The sequence below is a fragment of the Diadema setosum genome, chromosome 3 (genome assembly GCF_964275005.1).
Source record: "Diadema setosum chromosome 3, eeDiaSeto1, whole genome shotgun sequence".
NCBI classification, from domain to species: Eukaryota; Metazoa; Echinodermata; class Echinoidea; order Diadematoida; family Diadematidae; genus Diadema; species Diadema setosum.
This window is the reverse complement of record NC_092687.1, coordinates 26,750,135-26,771,324: the sequence shown is the minus strand read 5'-3', so window position 1 is coordinate 26,771,324 and position 21,190 is coordinate 26,750,135. Positions and strand designations below refer to the sequence as shown.

The 21,190-nt window shown below is 36.5% G+C and overlaps 1 protein-coding gene across 4 annotated transcripts in view; it reads left to right on the top strand.

Moving 5' to 3' along the window:
- The window catches only part of LOC140226564 (transcriptional regulator protein Pur-beta-like), a 71,523-nt gene that overhangs the window by 4,684 nt on the left and 45,649 nt on the right, over nt 1-21,190 (top strand). For 2 of the 4 annotated variants that reach the window (XM_072307019.1, XM_072307018.1), the window contains exon 2: nt 3,959-3,991. The exons of the other annotated variants lie outside the window; for them this stretch is intronic. In XM_072307019.1, coding sequence (XP_072163120.1) covers nt 3,959-3,991 — 33 coding nt within the window. The remainder of the gene's footprint in view (nt 1-3,958; nt 3,992-21,190) is intronic. 4 annotated transcript variants of the gene reach the window in all.

Below are 21,190 nucleotides of genomic sequence, written 5' to 3'. Positions count from 1 at the left end.
ATACACTTCATTTGTTTGGATATATAACAACATTTTGATAGGACGAAAGAAAACTGCTGGTCTCAAGGACACTCTTTATTTTTAATGGAAGTCGCCTGTATTGACTTGCATGAAATGTGTGATACACTGTAGATCCTCTGGAAAGCTATAAATTGTACAACAAAGTTTTGTATTCTTAAAAAATAGCATTTAATAGAGACATTGCTTTCTCTTTAATCACTGTAATTGGTCTGTTGTAGAGCTGTTTTTTTGTGTCTGTTTATTTTAAACCAATATATCATGTGATGAAATTTCAATTTTCATTCAGGAAAGTTTAAAGACATTGTAAACTTGACTGTATTATTGAATTTTAAACTGATATTGAGCCATGACCTTTCAGTGTTTCAAAAATTGTTCTAATGAAACAAGTTCCACCTCCCCAAAATATTGGCATTTCCAAGTCAAAACATTTCATTTTACTGATTTAAAAAAGAAAGAAAGAAGGAGAAGTAGATATTTGTCTATGAGATGGCAGTTTGTACAACAGTTTCATTGCACTTGAATTTTATGGTAAGGGTGACCAGTGGGGGTTTTGTAACACTACATGTAGGTCAAACTGTCATGAAATTCAAATTTGATACATGTAATATTTCATAATAAACGTCAAAGTTTGTTGTAAATTATATGTACAGCTTCCGTACGGAAGTGGAGTACAAACCGTTTTTGAGTCCTAGCTCTGATGCCAGCTGAAGTAATGGAAATAATGGTGCAAAGACATAGCGTACACTTAGTCTCAGTGATTGCCCTTTGACCGGTTAATGCTTCATGCTTTAATGAACGCTTTGCATAGTCACACAAAACCCATACAATTTGTATGACAGTGTGGACATGAAGGCAGGGCTTATTCTTATTGTGCATATATGTGTACAGGGAATAATTTTCCTGGTATCGCATCGCAATTTGCTATGCATTTTTACACCATTGCGACACAAACTAACTTTTGTGTAGCAGTTTTCTTACATAGAAGTGTACAGGGTATCATTGAAGATATTTTTCTCCAGCTGAAATTGCTAATCAAATTTGAGTTTGAAAATTATTCCCTGGTGTATGTTCATTTTTATTGTATAGCATATCAAATCGGACAAACAATGATATCTAGAGTTTCCTCAAAATCAGACTGAGAATGTAAGAAAACATTGTAGAATATTTTTAAAAATGTATTGTATACTGTAAAAGTGGATATTTTCATGTGACTAATTTGTCGCTTTGGGCCCGGTAAGAAGAGTTTCTTTTTTTTTTTTTTTTTTTTTTTAATTCCGTGGAATGAAGACATCAGGTACTGGAATATACCGGTATGGCAAGCAAAAGTATTCGCGTGCTGTTATTTTCGTGCTAGTTTCTACCTGTAGTTGCGCGAATGTGTGAAAATTTCACCACCTGCTAAAATGTCCACTTTTACAGTAGTTGGCATGATGCGAGTGATATCAACAACTGCATGGACAGTGTAAAATCTTAAATGATATATTCACCTCACATCTCTCGCTGTGGTTTGTAGGCCCTATAGATCTATATGTATAGATTCTATGAATATCATGTTTTGGGCAATACTTTTGGGCAACAGCAAGGGCTAAAGGCAATCATTACTGTTTGTTGTTTGTTTGTTTGTTTTTAATGCTAAAAATATAATGTGAAATGAAGGCTATTGCTTCTTTGATCTCATCACATAAAAACAAAATTTTAGTGAAAATTTATACAGACTAATGCAAGACTTGGTGACATCCTCTCTTCACCAAATTTGTATGGATTACAACGAATACCACTGTTTCATGAAATATATCAGACAAAACTTGAAAATTCCAAAGCTGTCTTTTTAGATGTGATTGTATTCTGTTACCTTCTTCCTTCAGGTGCCATTTTGACGACACTGCCATCACTCTCTTCATCTGATTTTAATGTGTTGATAATGAATGTTAGAATGAATATGGTGTTGAATTGCACTTTGAACATTTACCAAGATAGAGAATGGTGTGTGGATCACAATAAAAAAGTGTCTCTGTATTAAGATTTTGCAGCGTGCTATGCACTGCACCTGCATGCATTTACCACAATGACAGTGAAGTAATGGTGCCAAAAGAACAATTTCAATTTTGCATGCAGCTATTAAAGGCATAATTTACCATTTGCAGATGAAAGCATTAGTGCTTTAAAATAGTTCTAAAATGTGAGTTAGGGATAGAAACAACCACTGTCGAAATTCGAATCCGTATAACCGATGTTAAGTGTTGTTAAATACACAAAATGTGAACAATAGTTATAATAAAAATGTTTCCAGACTAAACCGTGTACAGTTACGGTTTATTGAGAAAAATCACTGATATCTCCTTATATTTTAGGTTTTATTGCAAATATTTCATATGGTAGGATGTTTTATGATGCAACAGACCTACACATATGCATCAAATGTGATATCTTGAACATTTTTGAAATCACTGCTCCCAAAGGTAAACTGGACCTTTAAAGCGTGTGTACGATACACTTAAATGTTTTTCTTCCTTTTTCTTTACTCATTCATTCTTGTTTATTGTTTACTGTTTGTTATTCAGTGTAGTTACTATTTTATATACACAGACTGACCCCCCCCCCCAACTGCAGCTCTCAGAATAATGACAGGAAATATACTACATTCCACAAAGGTTTGTGTCGCAGATGTTTGTGGTTGCATTTCACAGGTATGACTAGCAGAGTTCTGCTGCACTGCCGCAAGAAAGCCAGCAAATGTTCTTTATTTGACATGCTAGTCAGAAAATCCCAGGATGCTGACTGGCATGTTTTTTTGCTCCATCTTCAATACAGTGTTTCATACAGAGGGCTGTTATTCACTGATGTCTGTTAGTCGTTGGTCCTTGTCTTGTTATTATTCAGAAGCAATGCCTGGCTTGGCTCATTAGAGCCCCCAAATGATCTTTTGTGTGAAATCTTGACATGAATTTCAACTAAAAATGGAATGGGGCTATCCAAGTAGAAGATTGTGGACAAGCATTGATCAGCAACATACATGTAAATGTGAATTTCATGTCTTGAAAAGGGAAAAAGTGTTTCATACAATCGGAGTGATTTGTGCACATTATGTTTTCAACATTTTCCAATTGTATGCCAAACTGCGACTCTAAATACATTAGATATTAAACACAGTTTTTGTATTGCAGTTTACAGACAATTTGCATTACCTTTTTGTATTCAAAGCAGTCATGCTCTTGTTTGCAATGTCAGTAAAATGCCCCATCATAACTTTGCTTGTATGATCTCTATTGAGCACCATCTTCAAACAAAGTTGCCAAAATACACTACAAAAGGTTCAAGGGTTTAATACACTACAGTCATTTAAAATGCATTATGTACAAAATCTGTTTCCTTTTTATGAGGGCCTCTCGAGTGAGTGAGCTGGTGTCTTTCTTTATCTGTCTATTAATCTATTATTATTGTTATTATCATTATTATTATTATTATTATTATTATTATTATTATTATTATTATTATTATTATTATTATTATTATTATTATTATTATGATAATTGTATGATTACCATTGCAGAACAGGCCAAATTGTTTTGGGCACAACATTCCTTTGTGTCCTCTACTATGTGTGCAAATTATGTAGAGTGCATGATTGGACAGAACAATAGAGGGTAGACAAAGGAGTAAAAAACAAACAACAAAACGAGACAAACAAAGGAAAATTTGAATACCTGTTTCATAGCAGCATGCAATGGTGTATGCTGTGGTTTATTTTTAAAAGTGCTGCTGTTGCTTTTTAACACCTATACGAATTTATGAGGGAATGTATTTCATGTGATGATAACATTTTTATTATCTTACACTTATCTTGCAAGATTCATGACTCTACGGTGTCAGAACTGTTCAAGTGCTGGTATACAGGATTCGCTAAAGAAATTTTAAAATTTGTTCATTTTGTCTATAGGAGTGGATGAAAGCTCCCCAACTGCCGATTCAGGTTGGTCTCTCATTAGCCTCAAATCTTTATACAGTACATACATATTACCATGGCCACTGCTACTAACCATGAACACATTAATTTTTAAAGAATGCCAGTTTGGTACACTGTACATCATTTTATCAGTATGCTGCAAGTGACATTGTGTATATTTTCATTGGTCATTGAATGCCTATAGATTGGATTGGATTCATGGTTTTCTAACATATGTTGCATCACCTTTAAACCTGAAATGTGATACAAGTGTATTAAATGTGTAAATTCATGTTAACAGGACATGTGACATTTCCTGTTTTGCATTTCTCTGCGTGAATCTTTGATGATTGCATGATATATATTTTTGTTTCTTTGTTTCCCTTGGTAAGCTGGCAAAATATTGAAACATCCTGTGTATAGTACATGAATGTGGTATATCTAGAGTACTGGTTATTTGGTGTTTAAAATAGCCCATAGGATCAATGCGTACTATTTTTACCATCCACTATTAAGTACCATAATAACTATTAAAAAAGATAAAGTTATCATAGGCTGTTTACACAAATGCTCTTCTCATTTGTAATTGGAACTGTGAATGAGATGATAAATCTCATCCCAGCCATATTTCGATGATGTCACTGTCATAGATCAATGGTTGGGTATATAATCCTGTTTAAAGCTGATGAAATTTCCTTTGCATGGCACATGCAATTATTGCTACCTGAGAGCAAAAATTTTAAAATGATTTCAAACAAGAGGAACTATTATTTTCAGTAACTGAGCAGTGATTATAATGCTTGCAAATGACTATTTTTTATCACTAGTATTCAAGATGGTACATGTAGCTAACATGACTGTTCAGTTTATAAAAGATACAAAGGTGTTTGGTCTGCATAATTGCAGATAAATTAATTGGTGAAATTCTAGTTACATGTATGAAGCAGTAAATGTGCATGTTTGACTGTGGTTGACATCCTGTGCTGTTTTTTGACACATGAAAGCACATACTTCTACCTGACTGCTTCCAAGGCACTGCAGATGTCAGTCCCATTACAGTTTCAGGATGTTGCGCAATATGTATCACATCGTTGCCCTGCACATCTTGTCCATTGCACGCTGTGTGAAAGAGAGTGTTGGTGTCTTGTCACACGGGAGTTCCTCAGAATGGGTGCATGTACACTGTACAGTGGCTACAATATACAGTAGCTCAGTATGCGCAATGGAGAGTGTAGACCATTCTCCAGCAGTAACAGCCTCAGTGTACAATTTATATGTATGTTTGTGATATTAATAATATCTGCACTCTTCTAACTGGCATTATCATGGGTACTGTCAATTCTAATCCTCCTACCTCCTCATAAAACACTATGCATACTTTTCATACAGAATGTAAAAAAGAAGTGTTATGTCAGTTGAATTTCATCATCGTGTCCAGTAGTACTGTGCAGTTCCTGTAATTGTGTACAATGTAGCTGTAAAGTAAAGATGATAACAAGACTAATTTTGTTAATAGTTGTCCAGTGCAAAAGATTTAACAGGATAGTGGGTACACTGTATTTGGTAGTTGTATCTCTCTCTCTGTCTTTGTTGCAGGGATTCATCAGTTTCAAATAGCAATGCATTGTTATAGATCTATTAGGGTCAGTTTACCAGTATTTATTATTTTGAAGTACTGTACATACACCGAATACATGTTTTTATTTTCACGAATTTTGTGAGTCAGATGCTATTCGCGAAATCATCAACACACAAAAATAATGACTGATCCCGATACGAACGTGCAGCACACGTACCCTGTTCAGTACAGAACTCTGTGATCGCAAATTTAACCTGTACTCGCGAAATTGTCGGGAAGTCCCGATTCGTAAAAATGTAGACTCGCTATTAAAGATATGGTGTATACAGTACATGTTGTAGCTTTGCTAGAATGTTGTAGTCTATGATATTCTGTCAAAAGCACTCAATGACTCATAATTATGACAGCAATGTGCAGTTTGGTGGTAATCATTTGGAGAGTTTCGCCGTATCAAACATTGCATTGAATTTTACCTTTATAGAGCTGCTAGCTGACCAAAGATGTGTTGTGTCCTTGATGTAGAAGATTTTTCATTATATGGATTAAGAAGAAACCAGTGAGTTCTATGTGCTCAGAAGAGGAAAGAAAGAAGAAAAGAAGTACAAGTTTGTACACCTGTAGTAGAAAAAGAAAATATGTCTGTGTTACTGTACCTTGCTGAGGAAAGAAAATCAATCCAACATGTATGGTTTACATCCTCAATTTAACAAGTCAAATAGAAAAAGAAAAAGAATTATGTTTTTAGTTTCATCCTGCCGCTATACAGAGCACAATGTTGGTAATGACAATGTTAAGATCATATTTGAATAATGTCAGGTCTGTTGATGTTTCTTTCAATACAAACGACATTATTTTTTTTTTTCCATTGGGAGGAAATCACTTCTGAAAAGTTACAATGGGTCTGATCCAAAAATCAAGGGAGTGCGACGGGACGGAATTTGAATGGGTTTTTTATTTAAAACAAAAAAAGTTTAAGTGTTAGCAGCCATTTATTACTAAAAATGTGTTAAGCTTACATGAAGACATCACACTGCACTATGGACAAGATCTGCATCTGTTTTGTTTCCATGGCAACAACAAATTTTATAAGCGCGACGGGACGGACTGAAAAAATCACTGGTTTTTGTGAAGAAAATTCAAAGGAGAACTAATTCAAAGTTAATGAGCAATACAGACCATGTCATGTGGTGTTTGTTTGTCAATGTTCCAAACATTACTTCCACAAATAGAGAAACATCTAGATCTAATAGATTTTTTTTTTTAGGTAATTTTCTCAAAAGCTGTTGAAGTCCGTCCTGTCGCGCGACGGGACGGACAAAAATGAACTATGTACAAAACGAATGGGAAATTCTAGAGAATCGGCTAATTTTCATCAAAATGTATTTAAACTTTGGAAAACACAGTTTTATAACATCTTAGTGTAGATTAAGCACACCAAGATTCAAACTGCTAATGAATGCTGAAAAATTTGATCAACAATTATTATCAAAAGGCCAAAAATTCTCATTTTACAAGAATTCTTACACTATTGGTATGGTAATCCTTGATTTTCTTTCTCGAGGAAAATTACTTTTCATGAATGATAATGTTGCAATGGCATTTCATTTGCCCAAAGATTGAATCTTTCCACCAAGATTTGATCACCAATGCAAAGGCTGTCTTTAATGACGATCTTGACAACTGTGGATACTCTTCATTTTTTCTTCCATTTTTTTTTTCCAATTTCCAGCGAGAAAAACAAACATGTGCCTCTGAGTCTGATCCAAAAAATCAAGGGACAGCGATGAGATGGAATTTAAGAGAATTTTTTGCTCACAAAAAGAAATGTTAGCATTATAGCAGCCATATGTATCAAGCTTACATGACAGCATGAAAGTGCACTATAAACAAGGCACACATTTGTTTTGTTTCCATGGAACCAAAAATTTTACTGGCGTGACGGGACGGAATTAAAAAAAATCACTGTTTTTTTAAACAAAATTCAAAGGAGAATTGTATCAACGTTGATGAGCCAGACTTGCCATGCTATGTGGCATTGTTTGCTACTATTCCCTACATTACTTCAACAAAAGAGCTAACATACAGATCTAATATATTACAGTTTATGAGTAATTTCCTCGAAAGGTGTTGAATTCCGTCCCATAGCGCAACGGGACGTAACGATATGCACTATGTACAAAACAAATGGGAAATTTTCAACACTGACTAATTTTCATCAAAATGTGTTCAAACCTGTGGTTAACACAGTTTTATAACATTTTAGTGTAGAGTACCAAGATTTAAACTACTGAGAAATGATGGAAAATTTCAGTAACAGTTATCACTATTATAGTTAAAGATTTTCATCACACAAAAACCCTTACACTAATATGGTATAGTAATCCTTGATTACATTTTTCCCAGAAACATATAATTATTTTTTGTTATGCGTGAAAATGAGACTCATACGTTGCACGTCATTTGCACAAGCTTTGATTCTACTTGTACCTCCACGATTTGACTGACTGCTATAAAGTCTATACAAGTTTTCAGCAGCAACAACGCCACTCAGAGTAGTGGCAAATCATTTTGGGGAAGTAATTTTGTGATAATCTTAGTATCCAGATGCTGTTTTTTTTTTTTTCAATTTCCATCCACAAGGGGTTGAGCATTATTAGGATCACAGTTTTTGACAACCATGCTGTAGTTTTTCAGTTTTAAAACTTCACCTCTTTTTTGAGTTGCAGTAATATTGTGGACATTTCTTTTTTACATAAATTGTATTTTTAAACTTGTATGTCAGAAGTGTCTAAGAATTGAAACAGGTTTATGTATTTTTTAGATAAAGAATTTTGAATTGTCAATTCCCCATGTGCATTCCAACATGGGGATGCTCAAAATCAATGTTTCAGTGTTGAAATGCAAACAATTGTCTAAGAATGCTTTTTTTCCCGTTTTTCTCATAAACTTTTTGTGGCAATTTTTCTTCCCCATTTCTCCGACATGGTAAGAATGTGCATGTTGATACATATGTAAATATTAATCTCAATTTAAAAAAAAAAATACAGTTAGAACACATGAACAAGAGACTCAGGTTTATCTAATGCAGTATTGACTAGCAGAGTAGACTGTGCATTTGTAATTTACAATAATTTTTTTTTCTATGTCTAAATGGGAATTGCCTTTCTAAAAATAAGTTGGTGAATTACATCATGGACAAATATGAAACAAAAAGTAAGCATAGATCTTAGTACATTACTCCAAACAGTAAAAGTCTATTCATGTACATGTAAAATGAATGCAACTACAAATCAGCAGAACATCAAGGGAGAGTACAGTATTGGTTGAGATGAAGATTGAGCTTTTACACTGATACCTTCCTTTGACCACATACAATGGTTACTCTTTTCACAAGTTTGCCAATTACATTGTAGTCTTTTTATTCTGTTCCAAGTTAGGGACACTCTTTTTCTAGCCCATTATGGTATAAAAATTCCGTCCCATCGCACCTACCATTGTTTACATGTGCAGTCCGTCCCGTCGCGCCTACCATTATGTAAAGTCCGTCCCGTCACGCGACGGGACGGACATTATGTTGGACAATTATAATTTTCTTATGAATAGAGAATTATTTAATTTAGTGTCATGGATATAGAGCCCCACTAATTCATTGATACATTATGGAATATGAGTGACCAAACTCAAGTCTATCATACAGAAAAAATAATAATTTTGTGTCAAAGTACTGAAAAACATGTTTTTTCAAGAAAAAATGAAGATTTTGCCCCAAAATTTAACTATAATGAGAAAAATGAATAACAGATATGAATTGCTCCTAGGAAGGGTACTCTATTATAAGAATTGATGTTTCCCCTACTTTTGTAGTTTTTGTGCAAATTACTTGAAAATGTAAAGTCCGTCCCGTCGCGCAAAGAGGGCGCTTTTCATGTTTTACTGCTAATTTACGGAAAAGTCTGACATCAAATATATTAGACACGTACTTTTCTGAAAACTGCAGATTCTCAGCTTTTATATGATATATAACATGAAATACAAGTGTCAATATGAAAATTTAGTCCAAGTGAACACTATTTTTGGATCAGACCCCAATATTACTCTTAAACGTGGCATGCCATGTTTCCAAAGTGAATATCTTGCATTAATGGCATATGAAAATGTCATTATCTCATGTTTATAGGGGAATTCTGAATTAGGCCTACAGTGTTTATCAGAGAGAAGAGAGACAGAAAAAGGTAATTTCCACCAGTTATCTGGCAGACAACATACAGATCAGATTTAAGTATGATCTAGACAGGTATGAATAGTATGAGCTGAAATTTGTTTTCATACTCTCAAATCTAATTGATGAAACTCAAAATCCAATGAACCATATCATAGAAATGAAATTGCAAATGTGATTCTGATATCAAATCAAAGCTTAGTGTCACATCTTGTACAGGAAGGCTCTGTTGTACAGCTCTAGACATTTAGCAGTATTGTACATGTAGGTTAATGTCCATGGGATTACTTGAATGCTCTAGGCTCATCAGTTCTTGCACAGCTGAGGCACAGCCATGGTTGGTTTATTTTGGTGTACAGTGTACACTTAATGTTAGGTTGCAAAGTTCTTTTTATGAGCCAGGCTTTGCATTGGCAAAGAATCAGCCCTGGCTCAACATTAGCTGAGGCCCAGTGGCTCAGGGCGGCTGAAAATGGATGTTGGGCCAGCAGATTTCCTATAAAAGGTTACATGTATCTTGATCAGGCAGTTGAAATTAAAAATTGATGTTTATATTTTAATAGCGGACCACTACATTTGTTATGGATGCCACCAAAATTTACGATTAAAACTTTTTAATAAAAGAAAATAATAATAAAAAAACAAGTTAAATGTTGATCCCTGAAAATGTTTGCAATTTATTTTACGGGGATTACTGTAAACCCAAACATTTTTACATGTATGAAATATAAGATTCGCAAAACTAAAATTCCTGGAAAAATGTCTGTCTACACACTGCATTGAATGCCAACTAGGTGTCAGCAGCCTTCTCCTGCTCCAATTTGTGAAAGTTTCATGCTGCAAATGTTTCTGGAGTTGTAGCATTATCCCTCCACCCTCTTCCTCCCTGTCCCCCCCCCCCCCCAAATCTACATACAGTTGAACCTCTCGTATCCGGACAAGTCGGGACTGGGGCTCATCCGGATAAGGGATTTGGCCGGATACGGGAGACTCAATACTTTATACATGTACATATACATACACATGTACTGATGTAGCGAATTGTAGTACCACATGTAGTAATGTGTATACTGCAACCGTTCGTTGTTTACATTTGGGGATGTTTGGGGATGTTAAAATGTCTGAAGGTAAGCAATTTGGAAGGAAATTTGATGTAATGTATGTTAATCATGTTCGAAGTAATATGTAATTCATGTGTGTTTGTGTAGGAGTTCTCAAGGAGTTAGGAATCCCCCTTTCCTCCCGTAATTATTAAAACAAAAATCACGGCGAGATTGCGTCCATATGATAGAGAGATCCGGATAAAGGGAGGCCGGATAAGAGAGGTTCAACTGTAGTTGAATGTAGGCCTACACATATCAGGACAAATATTTTCTCTATTCAACTTTTAAGTGTGCAGTGTTCGAGACTTAAACTGGCGTTTGATTGTCATGATGTGCCTGAATTCACACAATATTGTGGTCTACACTGTCTGTATACATGTGAGTGTGTTGACACTGGTATTTGAAGTGAATAGAAATATAAAGTTTGTCTGTGTGTGTGTATTTTCCACAGACTTCTTTTTGGGTTTTTTTTTTTTTTTTTTTTTTTTTTTGCTTTTCTCAATACCCAGAGAATCCAGCCTACAGTTGTATGAATCACTCTGCTTGTAATTCAATTTATGATAACAAAGGGGCCACCTGTCAACAATTGAGTTTTTCTACAAACTCTAATACAGAGACAGGGCGCATCCATGCACTAAGCCTTTGCCTGGCCAGTGCACGTAAACTTGAGCAAGGAGTCTTGATTTGAGCTATCATAAAGAAAGAGTAGTGAAGTGAAAATAAATTTAAAGAAAATAGAAATGGAAAGATAAATAATAGAAAAGAAAAATAAAGATAAAATGTGACCCTGCACCACAAAACAAACAAAAAGTCGCCAGACATGGATTTTTAATTAAAGGCAGATTCTGAAAGAGCAGACTCTATTAAAAGGCCGTGTCACACCAGCCTTGCGTGCGACTTGCAAAGAACAATTTTGACTACCCGTAGGTCCCTGTAGATGATCCGCACATGACAGTACCTACACTGTAGCATGTATCTCAAAAGTAGTCGCTCGGAGGTGCGCACGCATATTTTTTTACCCGCAACCGTGTTTAGGCCCTGTCACACCTTTCCGGGCAAGCCTCTCGGGCTTGTTACGTGTAGGGATTTTCTAGCATACCGGACATTCCTGAGGGCGGAAAAGGATTTGTGCGAGTCAGCGCATGTGTCTTACTTGCTGGACGTGTTATACTTGCGAGTATACTGTGTAACCTTTGTACCAGTCGCGTGGGGGCTGACAACTCAGTGAAGGAATCCTCTAATGGAATGGCTGAAATCTCACAGAATTTCATTATCTTTGCTGCATAAGGGACTGCAAAGTACCTGTGTGGGAATTGCCTGGGAAGTACTGCCACTAAGGGTCTCCTACTGGCGTTCTGCGTGGACCTCTACGGGCATTCCCGCGACTCACCCGGGAAAAGTTTTGGTCATGCTCAAAACTTGGCTGCGGTTAAATCGGACTTGCGTGAGCACCTTCGGGCAACTATGCGCTAGATACTGTCAGGTGCGGACCAACTGCGGAGAGCTCCGGGGAATAAATTTGTTTCCCCGCAAGTCAAGCCGCAGAAGTTCCCCGTACGTTATGACAAGGCATGAATGAAAATTGCAAACATTCTTGTTCGCCCGCTGAAAATCTTCTACGTGCTGGAAACTACCTCCTCGCCACAAGCCCACGTAGCTGGTGTGACACGGCCTTAAGCTTTAAAATGGTGTATTATAGTTGAAATGGACTCTCCTAACCTATCTAAATATTGGAAATGGAAAGAAAGCACACACTCTGGAAAAGTGTGAACCGAGAAAAGAGACTCTAAAGTACCGGGTCTAACTGTCTATTCAAGCGTTTAATCTTCACCAAGTCGTGCTAGCTGTTCGATGAATGGGACAAAAAACAGGATGTAACCCACTGGAGCAACAACAATGAAGAGATTAGCAGATTTACTTGAAATTGGTCATGCTCTATTAACACATTCTGTCCATGAATACTGCCAACTTTCACAGCTGTAACTTTATCCCTTCAAAAGTTATCAGACTTGAAAGTGAAGAGTGTGCAAGTGGCTATCAACAAATGTAAAGGGGCCTCTAAGATATACCTGATCTCACTACTCTGCAAAAAAGGGTTGTAGAAAAATTTCTGAAAATGCACCTTCGTATTCATTTTATGATCCCAGACTTAAGAATAATGTAGAAGAAGGGTAGCTCTTTCAGAAAATATGAAAAACTTAATATTGACTTGGTTGACCCGTTTTACCTTTTTTGAGTCCTCACGTAAAATCAAGGGGTGCGACTTTTTGTTCGTTTTGTGATGCACGGTCACAAATGTGCATGGAGAACAGAAAACTTTTTTTGTTCTGTATGGAAGAAGAAACAAAAACTTCAGGAACCTTGTTTTCGTATTACACCCTTTTCAAAATAATTCAAAACTTTCTGTATGCCTGCGTGAATGTGGCATAGCATAGAAGGGTGGTGTGAATTCTTGTTGCATTAAATGTACTAGGAAGGTGCTGCTGATATATAAAATTATTTCTCTTGTGACAGACATGTTGCAATGTGATGGCCAAAAAAGTGGAAAGTTATGTGAAAATTAGATGCACATTTGTGTTTCTGTGTGGTGGCTTTCTCCTTTTCTTGTTTCAGCATTCCTAATGATGTAATGTTTTAAGTTTCACTGAATGAATTTCTTTATTTTCCTTCATAAAAATAAAACTTATTTGCTGGCAATTATGATGAAAGTCAAGAATCATCTAGCTATCAAGTTTACAGATTATGCTTTTTGAGAATGTGAAAAGTATCAAGGTGCATTGAACGTTATCTGTGATAAAGTATTGAATTCCATTTCTATTGCCATCTTATCTTAAAACTCCTATGAAAAGGGTATAAATTGATTGATACTGCATTTCCGATCTTTGATGCAGTCGTTCAAATTGAAGAGATCCATTGGGTGTCCTGGTTTTAAGGACAACCCCCTTTATAGATTGTTTTACTGAACACAAAGAGGGCATGATGAGAAAAGGCACTTTTCACTTGCTGTTACATTCAACTTTGCTACAAGGTTGTATGTTCACTTTGTACTACAATTGTACATATAGGCCTATAGCAAGCACTCTATGGAACTTTTGTAGTGTATACTTTCTTATGATTATTATTATTAGGAGGAAGAGGAGAAGAAAAAGAAAAAGAAAAGTAGAAGTAAAAAGAAGAGGAAGAAGAAGAAGAAGAAAGAGTTAAAAGTAGATCAAGTTCTCCCAAATTCCATATGAGCACAATCACAGCACGGCAGGAACAATATGGATGGAAAGAGCAATACAACGTTTTTGATGATTGTTTCCTAATTATTGCCTGATTATTAATGAAATGTAGCACGATTGCTGCATACTGTATTTTGTTCTTCCTTTAAATTCATTTTCAAAAGCATGCATTCTATTTGTACATTTTATGGTTTTCAGCACTTTTTCTTTTTAGCATTCTATACAAAATGTTCAGTGGACTTTAAAAACATAGGCCCTGCAGATTTACAGTACTTGGCAGAAGTTTTTTTTTAATTTTTTTATATATTTGTTTAAACAAGTAAAGTTGCTTGTCTAAAAGTCTAAAGTCTTAGTCTAAAAGAGATTAAATACTATGAAGTCATTTCTTATGGACTTTTTGGCTCTTGAATGTTTTTATTCCATTCAAGCCAATTTTATCTAAATGATGTAATTATTCACATCGCTCAGAATGGTAAGAAAGGCTATCACAATCCTTTGACATGGTTTAATGTCAAATGTTCTCATGGTGTGACTTGTTCTGCAGTTACAACTATAGCTCGCATGCAGAAGTGCTTCGAGACCTGTCTTTTTGAAAGGTTTTGTGTGTGTCTTTGTCTTCTTTTAGAAATACTTTGGTTTCTGGGTTTTTTTTTTGTCATTGAGCTCTGATTATTGTAGAAAAAAAAAGGAGGAATGTTAATAAGCCATGCACTTTTATTATTCCCACCAGAGTTTATTTTCTTTTGTGTTTTTTGAGGTCTTGATGTGCAGTAGTGGTGTCTGCCAATCTAACAAAGAAAATCCTGTGTATGAGATGTGGCTGATAGGCTGTGCCGTATGTCAGGGGATTATTTTCCCTTCAGAGGTGGCCTTTATAAAGAAAAAAAGAAGAAAAAAATCAGTGCGTGCTTTGGAAGTAATGGAACATTGTGGTTAATACGGCAGGAAAAATGGCCTGCTACTCACTTCAAATAAGATAAACTCTTATTTTCAATCTGCTCCATCACCAAGCACTGCTGTCAGATGGCTGCATTTGTCTTCGCAATTGGAACCCCCCCCCCCTCCAATTTTTCTTCTAATTTCTGCTACTCCTTGTTCAAAAATGTGGTTTTCTGGCAGCATATCTAGTAAACCACACACTGAATTACTTTCGTTTTGAAGCCTGAATTAGGCTTTGTTAGATTATAGGCAAGCTACATGAGTCAGGGAAGAAGCAGCTGTACAAATGAGACTATGGCTTCTTTCCCCACCTTCCAGTCCCACCTCCCCCCCCCCCTTTTTCCCCATCCTCGCTCTTTTTCCCGTTCTTTTTCCCCTCCTCATGGCATAGGATGAGTACATTGTATACACATTCTTCTCCCTGACATTAATTGGAAATGTAGAGAACCTCAACCGCAAGAATGCAGAGCACCATGGGGTATTAGGTGTCTCAACAAAGCAAAGAATGGACAGGACACTATGTCTTATTAGCCTTTATGTACATGTAGGCTAGCACAGACAAGACCTTATGATCTCTTGTCTGGCCGACTCGTCATAGCATATTTAACGAGAATAATGTCAGATGATCATTTACGGGACTGAAGGAAGTCTTTGGTCACTCATTAAAGGAGCAGAGACACAGACACGAACAAATACTCAGAATCCCCCAAACAAGACATTTTTTACTGGACTAATGAGACCACATGTTTCAAAGTCGTGGCTTGAGACAGCCATCACCTGGGGGTCATGGCATTTTGCAGACAATGTGGAAAAGGTGAGAAGTGAAGAGAAACATTAACTCATTATGGGCCTTGTTGTCTGCAGATGTAAGGACAGTGCAGATCATAAATTGAAAGAAAAGAGAATAACAAGTATATATGCCAAGGGAGAATTACATGAGTTGCACAAAGTGAAACAGCAGAGCAGTGAGTGAATGTAAAGAACTTTTTAATGACTAAATTGCAAGCCAGCCAAACATGGGGTTCTTTGTTGTCTATTTACACCTTTGTATGAGTAGTAAATACATTGAAATGGTGGTTGATTTCACATATTTTCTTTGTAGTTGAATGGTTCATTGAAATCATTGTGCCAGTGCAAATTGAATTTCAATCATATGAATCAGTAATGAAGAATTCTGAACTTGAATCTGAATTTTCTTCACCGTGCAGAAGATGACGGTAGTTGATAAAATCATGTCTTGATACCACTTTTAAAAAGGGGGAATGCCAAGTGATGCATTCAATAGAATCATAATATAGCCAAATAAGAAGTAAACAAATTACTTTCTCGTTTTCTTTTTTCTCCTTTATAATTTGTTGTTTAATCAGGGCCTTGTGGCTGAGGCTGGTTTTATAAATTTTGCAGCAAACCATAAGAAGAGCCAGTGCTGTTTCAATGACTTTGAATACTAATATTCAAGTAGTCATAGTCATCTTGATTGGAGCCATAACAGAAGTGTGTGCTTGTGTATAGATAGTGAATTGCTCAATATCCAGACTATATATTTTCAGGACTAAATATGAGGCACTTTCTTGTTAAGACCTGTAGAAGCATTGGTTGCATTGGACATTTCAGTTTAGTTGCAGACGTTGATTACCATTCATTTTGTGATAAAATCCTGAAATTTGATGAACCTTTGTATTTGTTCAGGGAATTTCTGAAGTACAGTGTTGTAACTGCAAGGTCTTTCAAATCTTCATGTATCTTCCAGAAGAAGTGTAAAAAACAGATCCGCTGTACACCCAAAACTTGTGAAGTATCGCACAAGTACTTGTTATGTCACAGTCACACTATTATCATTAATACATGTTGCTTTGTATTTTTAAAAAGTATGTGTTTTATGTATGTTTACAAAGTCTAATAGGGCTGTTCTTGCAATGAAGTGGAATATGCTTCTCATGAAAAAACAAACAAAAACAACCTGTAATTCCTACATATGATGAATGCCATGTGATTTATCTCTGGTTTCTGTGGTGTTCAGAACTGTTCAATTACAAATTTATTCCATACAAGGTATAGTTTACAAGTACAACCAGTACCCATGTTTCTGGAGAAATGATTTATAAGACCTGTTTTGATGAATGAGGAAATGGAGTGATTCCTTTTATGGTTTGATGCAGTGGTGACATGGATTTTATACTCACGGGATACACATCAAAACTGGGATGGGGAAGAAGCTTCATACCATTTATTTACAAGTAGATGAGATATGAAAGTATTTGTTGTTGTTGTTGTTGGTTGTGTTTGTGTGTGTGTGTGTTTGTGTATATTTAGGCCCATGTTTTTAAAAGATCAAGAAAAATACGAAGGTGTCAGTCTCATTGTAAAAATGGTTCTCTAAAGGTTTGCCATCGTATTTGATGCTGACTACAGCCCGTATAAAAGTCGCCAGCTTTGACTTATCAGATATAGGTTAAAGTATGATGCATCAGAAAGACAGAAAACGTCAGACTGCCTTTCAGGGGGATACCCAAGTAGGTGCAGTGTACAATCGTGGGCATCTTCAAATATGAAACTGAAAGAACTATCTTTAGCAGCATTCAATACTGGTGGCCATTCAAAGTTTGGTGACGTAGGCACTTAGATTGCATTCTTTGTCGTTATTAATAGATGAGGAAGTTGTTCGGGCGCTCTCGCGAAGTGGGGGTGACTCATGGAAAGTTAGAGTTGCCAAGAGAACAACTGCCTCCTTTATTAAGTGCCCTTGACATATTTAGGATGTAAGGGTCAACCCTGTTAGGTCTGTTCACCTCAAATCCGACAGGATACCCAGGGAGCCCCCCTCAGTAATTTCACCAGGGCTCTCCTTGATTGTCTTGTGTATCAGCCATAGTGCTGGGTATTGTCATCATCCAGGGGTAAAGGGGGTAGGGCTGGGTGGGCGTGAGGATCCAAGGGATGGGGTGGAGTTGACTGAAAAAGAAAAGTGTGCATGCTTTTTGACATTTCCTGCGTCTAGGGTAATCTCACAACAGAAGTGAAAGTGCAAGCGTTACATATTCAGTGCTGTTGAAATATCTCTCATGGTCACTTTCACATTCATTTCTTGTACGTTGGATTGTGTTCTTGTTCTTATTTTGGGGGTATTTTTTGTTAAATTGAATCAGCTTTATATGAAACTGAGATAAATGTAACATATATTGTATGTGTGCATGAATTTGCTATGCATCATAATATTACACACCCCCCTTTTATATGTATTAAATCCCCGATGATTTGGTCTTGTGATGAGGGAAATATTTCAATAGTGGGGATAGAAACCTGTTTGATGGCAATTTCATACAAATCTGTTCTCTTTCGTACGTTGTACAGTAAGTGTTTCTTGTTTACTGTACACATGGTGGTGTTTGCGAATATGTGCCAAGTGTGCTAAAATGTATATGAAACGTATAAAAAATATATACTAAAAAAACAAATAAAAAGAACAAGAAGAAGACAGGCTTTTAAAACTGAAAGTTTTAAAAACAGTGCACCAGTGATATCAAGATACAACAACCAGCATACAAAATTGTATTAGAATAATAGTAATAAGTATAATAATAATAGCTAGTTTTTATATGATGCATTTCACACTTGTTAGGTATCTGAATGTGCTTTCCAAACTATCATTACCCCTGTCACTGGATGCATTATTTCCCACCAGCATTGACAGTGCTCATGCACTCTCCACTCCCAAGGGAGCATTCCAGCCAGTTGCAGCCATTTTACAGGGTGCACACATGCTGAACAACCAACATAAATATTCTCTCCTACCGGGTCCTGTAAAACATGATTCGCGGCATGAATTTTCACGAATTGGAGCCGACGGCCTTTTTTGCGGCATGAAATTTTCGCAAACTGCCACTGGCATTCAATGCATATAGTGTAGAAACAAACTTTCGCTTGCATTTTAATTTCGCGAATCTCCGCGCTCGCGAAATTAAAATGCACGCGAACATTCCTCGTTTTACAGTACCCATTTATACCCCCGGGTGGAGAGTCAGCAATGTGGACAAAGGTAAAGGGCAAACATGGAATAGGCTGAGCGGGGGCTCGAGCCGATGAACCCATACCACGCTCATGTCATTCAGAGACGGGCGCTCTACCCACTCAACCACAACACCTCCTGGTGATCGTAAATTTAATTCAAGAAATGATCTGTATTTTTGTATGTCTGCTACTTTATCTCACCCTTGTACATTTATTTCCTTTTTTCAGTCAACTAGAAATACTTATTCACACATGTTTTTGCTACACTGCATGTAGTACTGTATAATAAGCATTAGAAATGAAGTATCATCTCTCTTTGTGATAAAACTGTCAGTACAAGGGTGCCATGTGTATACACATCTACAAATAAAGTTTATTATACCAACTTTGTGTGTGACACCAACTTTGAGCCTCTAGAGATTTATATATAGAAACCATTTACATCACCACTTTCCAGAACTGCAAAAGTGTGTCATTGATATCTGAGTATAAAAAGCCAAATTAGTCTCAAAGTGAGCTACTGTACCACTTTAATAGCCCTTATGTATACAGTACACTTTCCTTTTTGAGTACATCTGTTCCATTTTTACCCAACATTTAAACTTAACTTCAGAGGTATTACGGGCCTATGTTCGATACGCACAGGTCTTGTTTGACACTACGGTACATAATGTACATGATGTAGGCACAGTTGTACGGTGTAATGATGTATCGAAGTAATCTGATGAGTCAAGCTGTCTGCCATAGGAGGATGCTAGCAAACACTACTGAAAAACAAGAAATATTTGTGGCATGAAACTGTCATGAGTGGGGGGCGAAGGGCTGAAACATTCGCGAATTGCTACTGGCATCCAATGTAAAGTGTACAAAAACATTCGCGTGCACTTTACTTGGCCCCTCACGAAATTTGCTGAAAGTTTCATGCATGCAAAAAGTTCTGGTTTAAAGTACTTGCACTATACAACACTCAGTTACAGCCCACTATAATTGATTTGGTGATATTCTCTGGTAAACTGTCTACTAGTTTTCCTCCCCTACCAAACAGAACCCCCCCCCCCCCCCCCATACAGTGTATTAAAGAAAAAAAAAAGAAACTAAACAAAACCCTTGTTTGTGGTTTTAAAGGTTTGGCAAACGCTATTCTCTGTGGTTAGATGACAGCCGTAATAGATCTATGAAATTCTTGTGTGTGTGTGTGTGTGTGTGTGTGTGTGTGTGTATCACATGTGTACATAATTTGCAGGATGTAGTTGTGCGTACATTCATGTGTGTGCATATTGTGTGTGTGTGTGTGTGTGTGTGTGTGTATGCCTGTGTAAGGTCAAAATCATACTTTGTTCAAGACACTTTATTTATGATACATTTTTTGTTAGGGAATCACAACATTTCTTCATTACGATTTTAAACAGATTGGTGTAGGGCATTGGTATTTACAAACATGTTTAACTGAAACCAAAGATCTGTTGGTTAGGCTCTACTTGCTGAACAGTGCAACATAACAGGATGAATTCTGTTCATTATCAGCAGCGCATTTCTGTGTGTACCCTTCAGACTGAAACACGAGTCCCAAGGATGAAAATTCCCAGCTCAAATTTGTTACCATACAATTTACAAAATTTGTACGATAACGTTGTACCTTGTACATGTAGCTCTGTGTGCGATGTAATGTCGCGGCAAAAACATATTTTGCAAAATAACACACACTTTGGCAGAATGCACGCATGAATTTGTATATGAGTACTGTATTATATAGGCCTATGGCAAATGTTTTGCAACGTTGGTATTTTCATGAAGTTCGCTCATCAGGTGCTATTCATGAATCTATTACAAGACACAGGAAAATAATGACTGATCCTGACATGAATGTATGCATACATTGTACATTCATCCATCCAGTGACTGTACTCCATGGTCAAAAATTTAACCATACATAAAATCATCCAGAAGTCCCAGTTCACTAGACTGACTATAAAAGATATGGTGTATATATGTGTAATTGAAAACTAGACCCTTTCTGACCATATGGAAATATCCTTTTCATTTTACCAGATATCAAGACTCAGGAGTAAGCGTCATCCATTGGGGGGGGGGGGGGGGGGGGGGCGTGGAGGGTAATAATCTCATTCTCAGTACCATTTTGGTGTTGTTACCATG